This window comes from Lupinus angustifolius, chromosome LG20, assembly GCF_001865875.1.
Source record: "Lupinus angustifolius cultivar Tanjil chromosome LG20, LupAngTanjil_v1.0, whole genome shotgun sequence".
NCBI lineage: Eukaryota > Viridiplantae > Streptophyta > Magnoliopsida > Fabales > Fabaceae > Lupinus > Lupinus angustifolius.
In genome coordinates this window covers 13,214,371-13,224,251 of record NC_032028.1, presented here as the reverse complement: position 1 = coordinate 13,224,251, position 9,881 = coordinate 13,214,371, and the positions used below count along the sequence as shown (strand labels likewise).

Genomic DNA, 9,881 nt, shown 5'->3' with positions numbered 1-9,881 from the left:
TTTGTGATATTGGCCACTCCATCCTATGCAATGTCAAGAGGTTATCCATGTCCAATTCCAATTTCTAGCCCAAATTCCATGCTAAATTTCTTATCTTCAAAGGAATTAATATAACTAGTTTCACAATCATATGATGTCTCTTACACATTTTTGTTACTATCATCTTTGATTTGTTCTATTTTTTCCTCATCCTTTTGAGGAATGAATTAGAGTGCTTCATTGCATGCATTTTATAAAGATACATGTAATAACTATTAGCACCCAAAAAACTTTAAATTTCAAATAAGAATAAAAATAAATAAAATATGTTCTTTGAAAAGAGAAAAAAAATAGTGATAAAAAATTAATTCATAAAGCAGAAGTTAATTCTTTTATTATAGCTTATAATTCATTAATTCAAAAGGAGTGTCCAATTTTAATGCATCATATTTTTCAACATTTTTTTATTTTTTATTTAATGGAATATTTCTTCATTGATTAACAAAAAAAAACATCCAATAATACCAAACTACAAACAATCATGTATTTATATTTTTTTACATCCATTAGGAACCAACACATACACTTTTTTTGTTCAAATCTCTCTCTTTTCCACTTTTCCCCTCCTTTCTCTTATTTCCATCACACTCTTCTTCCATTTTATATCTTCTGAAAGTGGAGGGCATTCCAATGGAAAATGAAAATTCTATAAAAATGCTGATATTTTTTTTATTTGCATAAAATTTTGTTGTTGACATTGTCTTTCATACTTCCAAAAAAATATACACTATATACACATAAGCTTACTGAGGAAAGGAATAATTTGAAATAAAAATAGTCCTTGGGAAAGAGCAGCTCCTACCTACAAGAAGAGTACTCACTGCTACTGATACTCTATACGAGTATCTTTTCAATGTGATTCTTCTGTAATCGTGAGACTCTGAATACCAAATTCATGATAGTTTATAAATTGCATGGAACTATTTGAGTACTGCGGAGTTTTCCTTAAGGAAGCTCCAAGGACCTGTTCCAGTACCTATCCTGCAAATCCAAGTTCATAAAAAGGCTGCACCCTTTTAGTCCTCTGTGGTATATATACTTTATTTAATATGTTAAGGTTATAGAACAACAACCAAGTCTTAATCTCATGAGATGGGGTCAGCTACAAGAATTGAACGACGTCATAATGTTTTATCATAAATTATGTTCATTGACAAAACATTGTTGTCTAAATCTTTCCTGATCATTTTGCCTATGATTTTTCTTGGCGTCTCTCTTCCTCTAGGAATTGGACTAATCTCCATTTGATCTACTCCCCTTATTGGGACTTCTACTAGTCTCATCCGCACATGTCCAAACTACCTAAGGTGTGATTTTACCATCTTTTATATAACAGGAGCAACTCCAACTTTCTTCTTAATGCATTCATTTCTAATCTTATTGTATCTAGTGTGCCCACTCATCTAATACAATATTCTCATATATTTTTGGTACTAACAATAGTACCCCTCGCCCTATGATAAAGAACTAATCTCTTTCGGGTGAGTGACTCTCCTCCTAACAAATGTCACTCCTAGGAATCAAACCCTTAATCTTTAGTCTTTCTAGGAATCTAGCAGGGCCTACACTACTAGACCAACGCCTTGTCGCTCCAAACACTCACATATTTTCTACATAGAAGTTATTCTCTTGTCATGACTCATGATTATATTTTAATTAAATTTCACTTTTATTTGGAATGATATATAGGTCGCATGAGAAGTGAAAGCACATTTTTTCCCTATAATGTGGCTTAACAACATATGACTCTAACTGATAAACTTTCATGCATAGCGAAATCAGTTACCTCCAAAAGCCTGCAAATGTCCTTAGGCTCATGTAAATAGACAAAGCAACCCAGATGCCAGTGAATCCATGACTTGAGGATAACATATACAAGTTAAAAATGCTCACCAATGCCACCATAATCTGATGAGTGATGAGAAATTCATGTCATAAGAGAGAAATAACTGATTCACAGAAGAACAAAAAGAAAGGGAAAGAGAGAGGGTGGATCAACCTTTATGATTCTTCAAAAGTAAAAAAGAGAGAAATGATAAAAGGACTTTAGTACACAATCAACATTCATAATATTTTCTTGTTACAATGCCATGGTTTGATCAATGCTCAAGACTCATGAAAACCATCTTAGATGCTTGCTTTGACCGGTAGTGAAATAATTTTCTACACTTACCATTGAGTAAGAAGAGTATGTGAAATCTGAAGCTCCGTAGTTAATTCCATCAAAAACAAATGCCAGAGCATTGATGGGTTGCGTAGCTGCGACATACTAGTTAAGTAGTCATCAAGAGAAAGAGAGCAAAAAAGATCAGCTTATCTAATTTGGGCAGCCACTATATTGCTAGAAAGGGAGAGTTCCATAATTATATATGCATAGGTACACTACTTACAGGAATGGCAACACTTATAAGTCGAAGAACGTTGATGTCATTTGTAAATAACCTAGAAGCAAATGGGAGTAAACTAAACAGAAAGAATGAGAGAACGAGCCCTAGAATCAAGCCGATCTGCATAATTAAATCACTCAAATCATAAGTGAAGTAAGAACATAAATAGTTAGCAAATAATATGAAGAGTAAGAAGTTGAAATACCTGCAGCAAACGTGAAGCAGATGTCATGACCTTACTGTAATCCCTTCTTGCAAATGCACTTGCTAGAATGGCCTGAAATGAGTCTTTCATTATAGTCCACAATGGTTTGAATGTATAACAGTAACATATTTTTGAATAACTAGAGTCATCTAGGGTGAAGATTGTTAGACACATGATGATAAATATTGCAAAGAGAACCGTGCAGATGCATGTTGAGATAAACAGTGTATGGTCAATGTGTGAAACCTTATTTACTTTATTATCTTAGTCTGCATTGGGATTCTTTTCTTACAAACTAACTCTTCTATTACAAACATTATTTTCTTGCATCCCCACCAATCTAGGATGCAAGAAAAGCATGTAATAAAAACTGCTCTATATTCATAAAGAACTAATTACTCACTTGTCCAGCAACAGCTAATCCATCAGCAAGCAAAGAGGTTGCCATCCAAATCTGTAAGCATATTTGAAATGCGGCCATGGTTGTTGGCCCTTGCCTTGCTGCTAAGGATGCTGACAAGGTCACACATGATGTCGCAGCTGCAACTTTTACCAATAATAAACATCCTAAAACCAAGGGAAGAAAATAGAGTCAGATTTTTGCCTCGAGAATATCAAGCACATTTCAAGTATAAGTCTACAAGAGATTGATCAAATCAGGATAACATCATTCAATCTTAACTTCAACAAAATTTTTGCTTTCACTTGTTATAAACATAAAGCAAGAGCTACATTTTTTCAGTAAAAAAACAAAAATCTGCACAAGTGCACATTACAAATGACATGCTTCTTAGATGAGAACTTCAAATTAAGTTTCTGAAATAAGGAGTAGGCTTTTGGATCATTACTGAAAACATATGCATAAAAAAATTAAAGACGGCAACTGAAATAAAGACTTCGCCAAGATAAAATGTAACTTAAGCCAGAAATGGTTATCAGATATGCAAGTGCAGGCAGACAGATCTCTTTTATCAGTAGAATGTAAGGTTCAGATAAGCATGAAGTCTACTGTAGCCTGTGGGTCAAATTTTGAAATCTTCTCCAGACAAAATAATAACATACAAGTTCATCATCTAAACCATAAGAACTTAGGAACCAGGACAATAGGAAAATACAAAAGGAAGGAATTATAACCATTTTTCAAAATCTTTCTAAATTGAAAGTCTCGGATACTTGAAGGCAGGAGATCAACTTGTTTCATTAAGCTCCACAATAGTATCAACGAAATCAAGTACCTATTATATCACATCCCAAGTTAACGAAATGAGAAACAGAAGTGAAGCACTACGTGTGAATTGGAATGTCAAGTCTGTGATGACATATCCAGAATTAGAAATGAATACTAAAGGTGAACTTACTGGGAGATGATGTGGGCAATGGCTGCACCACTGACTCCCAACTGGAGTATGAATATAAGTAAAGGGTCTAAAATGATATTTGTTACATCTCCTATAACTGCAGTTAAACTTCAAAAATTACTGAATTATAATGGGCATACAGCATTTTATGTTCAGAAGTAAAGTATAATCGATTTCCACTAATTCTTTGAAGGACAAAACTTGGTAAAGTTCTTTAAGTGCTAGTAGTGTCCTTATCCAATAGGAGTAAATACTTTTTAGCCACCTCACAAATCTTTTTAAAGTTTTCATTGATGAGCTATAAGAAAATAGTATGAGTTTACTTTCATAACGAAGAACAAAACCACAACACTCGAAGAACTTCACTTACGATTTTCCCTTTTCTGGACTGTATCTAGATCTGGTTTAAGAAGCTTGAATAGATATATAGATATATGTAAAAAACATACATAATACACAAAATGTTTTTTTATAAAGGATAATACACAACAAATTGTTTATAAATCCTTTTCTTTTTTAGAAAAGGATAGAGAAACAACTTGACATGTCAGTGCCTTTTGACTATAATATAAACTCAATCACTGGTAATCTGATTTACTGATTATAATCTTAACTTCTCCTCTAACATTCTCTTATGTTGCAGTCATAGTTATAGAACACATTAAATTCAGAAAACGGTCATCTCTAAGTGATCTTTTCACAAAGAGGACATAATATTTTGAGATCGAGAGTATCATTGGGAGTCACATTATTATATACCATCTAACAGACTAGCAATGATCTAATATCATTATAATGAACTACATAAAGATACTGGTTCAATAGAAAGAGAGAAATGGTGTACTAGTAGCATAAAGAGGAGTTCTTGTATCTTTGATTCCCCGAAAAATGCCTTGCATTGCCATAGAAATAATAACAGCTGGTGCACCAAATGACCTCAATGTTAAGTATTGTAGTGCTGGTTTTAACATTGGAGAATTCTGCATGACAAAATAAAATTGGCAGTAATTTCACATATGATACTCAATGTGTGAAATTAAAGATGACATATAGCCAGAAATCAAATTTCATAACAACTAATTTGATTTGTGAGTTATGATACAAATTCTGAAATTGATTTGAAGCTGAATTAGATAAATAAACCTTGCTAACTCAGCCCATGTGACAAGAAAGTTGGATTTAATTTTGTACTGAAGTTAACATCTGTTTCATACAGATTTTCGATAGATTTGTTAAGAGAGGACTCACAGAATCAAGCCCCATGTAATTCAAGATTGGCTTAGCAGTAAAAATGAGAAAGAGAGTTTGTAAAACCCCTAGCACGCCACCAATAACTATTGCAGACGAAGCTGATGGAATATGGCTTTTATCATGATCAAGTTTAGCTGCTCTGTCAATATTTGTTGATGAAGAGCTGCATTCGGGATCTACCTCAAGAAAAGAAAATTAAAGGTGATAGATTAATCCGGGGAAGTTTACAGGTTGAAATAAAAATTTCTTAAGCTGTAAGTATTTCACTCCAAGGGCTGTTTCTGTTGAAAACAGGTTGAGTGATATTATTGATCTTTTGTTTTTAAGAAAATAAATACCAGCTTGTTCAGCGGAAGAGACCTTCATCAGCATTTCTTTTTCTGATGGGTGAATTTGTAAATTCTCAGCAGCATCTTCCTCGGCAACCAAAGAAGTTGTTACACTGACTAGTGGAATTATTGCAAGTTTTGATACTTGATTGAAAATAGCAATTGCGACTCCAACAGCAGCGAGCTCCACAGGACCTACAAGAAGTATTAGACACTATAATTCGATGGAGTTCAATCATGACCTAATATGACTGATCTTTGACTCAATTTTAAGAAGAGGACTAGTTACAGCATACACAAAAGATTTAACAATTCATGGATAATATTGACCATCACTCCATCTCTTGAATCATTTAAAAAATTAAAAGGATAGGATGAGGGCGAGGTTATTACTCTGAATTCGGAATTAGGTAAATACATTGTTATATTACTTTATATATATGATAACCATGTTCACCAGTATGATAAATATACAAGGCTTTCAATTTTTCACTTCTGTAGGCCCCTGGTACACACAGAGCCTACTTTTTAGCCCTCTAGGGCTCATAAGGCTTTTCTAGAGTTCATGCCAATCTGCGCCTGACGACAGTGCTTAATCATTATGACCTTCACATAGTTGCAGCATTGTTTACCCAAAATCAATGTGCTTGTAAATTCACTTTTATCAGCATTAACAGTTTAAGTTTCAAAAAGGTTTTTTCAGATATAACATTTCATATGTCTGAGACTCCAACCAATAGCTTATTGTAAGCTTGGAACTGAACTTTGGACACTAGTTACTCATATGAAAAGAGCCAATCTGTAAACAGGTAGAATTACATGGGAGACATTGTAAAAAGAGATGAAGTTAGTGCATTAAGTAAACCAGTTTCCTAGACTAATAAAAAAAGGGAGGCCAATGCATGAGGCCCCACTTAGTGGGGTTTGGAGAGGGCAGATATACACAACCTTACCTAGCAAGTAGAGAGACTGTTTCTAGTATTTCAACCCGTGACCCTATGGTCACTAAGTAACAATCTTACCGTTATGTCAAATTCACCCTCTTCAGTTTCCTAGACAAATGCTAAAGAAAAATGTAAAACAAACCTATTTGACCAATGAAAGCAGTATCAATTAGAGAAGCAATAGGATCTGCTGCTAAAGCCAGAGTGGTAGGCAGTGAAATCTGCAATATTTCCTGGCCTAGTTCATCCCTTGCAAGAGCGTTCCTGGAAGGATTGAATAATTTGATCCCTTCAGTTTTTAAGAATTTAACTAACAAAATTACAAAAACAAAGAAAGTTTTGTCCGCTCCAAGTTGCATCAAATCCGAAAAGAGTCCTAAGCTGAAGAAACATAGTTCAAGGTCATGTTTAAATTATAATTGTGATTATGGTTGCGGTTGCAATTGCAACAGCTGCAATTGTTAGAATTGTGGTAACTAGGATATGGATTGTAGCCGTTGCGATACAAAATATTTTTATAGCTGAAATTAGATTTTTAAATGTCACCATCTTATTGCAGAACTTTTCTGTTATTTTTGAATTTGTAGTGTGATGCAGTTACACTACATAGAACATTCTCGGGCTACAAAAACTTCATTTAAGTCAATTTGGTAACTACTCAAGGATTCTTTTTGTGCAGATATAAGGTCAATAAGTCCAATCATTTATAACCTTGCTAAGGCAGTTAGTTTTATTCCTCTTTTTTTTTGCAGGAAGAAACCATGACAATAAAATCAAACTTTTCCTGTATGCAAAACATGAACTAGAAAAAGATAATAACATTAAAATGGATAACAACAGCTACAAAAAAATGAAAAACCCTGCAAATATCCATTAATACAAGTTATCTTAAAATCTCAAATAACATGAAAGATTCTGCTAACTAAATAGTACCGAATGCCAGAAAATAACATCAGAAAGCGCATCTCTCCTGTGCACATCCAACACTTCAGAAAATTAGAAATAAATTGTGGTGACTCCGAAAGGTTGCGTGACGGAAAACGGGGCGCAACAAATAAGTAATGAAATTTGTTTACAGAATGAAATTCAGCGGTTGACTAACCAAAGCGAAAGTAAAGTAGCAGTCGTCAGTGGTCACAGACCTAAAGGTATGGAATTCACAAGGTTTCAAATTAAATGACGTTAGTTTCATTTTAATAATTTTTTTCTTATCCTTCAAGCAATTGGTCAAATCGGAAACATGAAAGGATTTTTAAAAGCGTAAATCAGATAAACACATTCTGCATAGACCTCCCTCAGTCGTTGAAAACCCAGACTGTACAAGGAGGGTAAATGGATATATTATTGTATTTTTTATTATAAAGTTAAGGAAAATCTGAACTGGTGCTGTGGCAGCTGGGGGAGTATGACTAAATATGGAAATCAGTGGTAAATAATTTAAACCTAAGAAAAAGATGATGTGTTATTTTTAAGAGTAAATTATACTGACACCCTTGAGTTTTAGTGAAATTACACAAACCACCCTCACTTCTCTACCCTTAAACAAACTTCTCCTGGTTTTTATACTTTTTCATTACACTGACCACCTATGAAGCACGGATTCGTCAAACATCCTAACGTGTTGGTGTCCGACACGTATCAGACACAGATACCCTCGGATTCGCGAAAGATACATATCCATAGAGTATCCAAAAATTAAAAAAATAAAATAAAATAAATAAATATTAAGACACGTATCCGATTCATTTTCAATAAAATATAGGATATATTGATTAATTTTCAGTAAAGTATAGGATATATAGATTCGTTTCCAGTAAAACATGATAAGATAGATTCGTTTCCAATAAAACATGACAAGATAGATTCGTTTCCAATAAAACATGATAACATAGATTCGATTTCATTAAAATATGATAAAATATATTTGTTATGGAGGGCAATGATTTTAGGATAGATTCGTTTTCATTAAAATATAATAAGATAGATTTGGTATGGAGGGCAGTGATTTTAAATTTCCATTATATTTTTTACTTTGTATATTTTGATTCACACTTATAATTTATCATATTTTATGTGTTTTTATTATTTTATACGCGTATCCATGAACGTATCGTATCTTGTATTTTGGAAAAAATACGTGTCGACGAATCGGATACGTATCGTACCCGATACACGTATCAATATCCGTGCTTCATAGCTGACCACCCTACATAAGAAATAAGTGTAATATTTTAAACAAAAAATGTGATAAGTGCAATTAAGTTAAACAAAACATGATATATTATGTAGACAAGTTTAACTAATATACAAATCAATGTATCTTTATTATTTTTTGTTACAAAATGCATCAACAATTCTAAAGAAATATTGTTTAAATCGTTCTTATAATATAAAGTAACGAACCAAAAATAATAAAGAAATATTGACTCATATATTATTTGGACGTGTCTCCACAATATATCATGTTTTGTTTAACTTAATTGCACTTATCACATTTTTTGTTTAAAAGATTACACTTATTTCTTATGCAGGGGTGGTCAATGTAATGAAAGTTTAAAAACTAGGGGAGGTTTGTGTAGGTGTAGAAAAGTGAGTGGTAGTTTGTGTAATTTCACTAAAACTCAAGGGGTATCAGTGTAATTTACTCTATTTTTAATTTTTGAATGACGTTGTACATTCTAACGGGTATAGGTTGTTCCATTAATCAGGGTCTTGAGCTAAATACCATTCCAAAGTAACCATAAGTTAAAATCACATATATAAAAAATTGCACCATATTAATTGGTTCAATCGATATAACTGTAATTGAATCAATTACAGTAACACAATTACACCAGTTATGTAATTACGATTGTCAAAATTGGTCACATCACATCGAATCATACTATTTGACAAGTGCCAAGATGAACCAAGCCAAGGCCAACAGCCATCAAGTGCCAAGACACAAGATGCGCTGACACATGCCAGACATGACACCTAACCAAGGCAATGGTGCGCCAAACATGAATTCTGATCGAGACATGCACATACATTGGTGTGCCAATCAAGGGCTCTCACCAAGTCAGAGATTTGCCAAGGTTAGCACATGCCCGAGACAAGCATCCGCTAAGGCTAACACATGGTCGGGAGATGCATGTTCCAAGGCACTTGGTACACATCTATTGCTCCACTGTTTTGTATCACTCCATGTGCTAGGAGGTATTATGGAAAAAAATATTTAATAATTATAATTTTAATTTAAATAATATTTTTTCAACCAATCAAAAGTAATGGTACATAGAGTGGTACAAAAAGTGGGACAACAAATGTGCTCCCTTAGGCACTAGTCAGATGCAGCCCGAACATTATCTGACACAAGACAAGGCATG

The 9,881-nt window shown here is 33.5% G+C and overlaps 1 protein-coding gene across 1 annotated transcript; it reads right to left on the bottom strand.

The window, feature by feature from the left end:
- LOC109335145 (protein DETOXIFICATION 42-like) lies at window positions 701–7,868 on the bottom strand. Its single transcript, XM_019571231.1, has 13 exons — window positions 7,447–7,868; window positions 6,656–6,777; window positions 5,579–5,764; window positions 5,238–5,416; window positions 4,834–4,969; window positions 3,990–4,086; window positions 3,766–3,866; window positions 3,035–3,198; window positions 2,632–2,703; window positions 2,430–2,546; window positions 2,213–2,308; window positions 1,826–1,947; window positions 701–1,020 (listed from the first exon to the last, which is right to left on the bottom strand). The coding sequence occupies exons 1-13, from the start codon at window positions 7,491–7,493 to the stop codon at window positions 960–962; spliced, it is 1,500 nt and encodes a 499-aa protein (XP_019426776.1). The 5' UTR covers window positions 7,494–7,868; the 3' UTR covers window positions 701–959.

Coding starts and splice junctions, on each gene's coding strand:
- LOC109335145 (XM_019571231.1), bottom strand. CDS start 7,493: ATGTGCACAGGAGAGATGCGCTTTCTGATGTTATTTTCTGGCATTCG. Junction 5,765..6,655: donor TGCTTTCATTGGTCAAATAG/GTTTGTTTTACA, acceptor TACTTCTTGTAG/GTCCTGTGGAGCTCGCTGCT. Junction 2,547..2,631: donor CTGCTTCACGTTTGCTGCAG/GTATTTCAACTT, acceptor TTAATTATGCAG/ATCGGCTTGATTCTAGGGCT.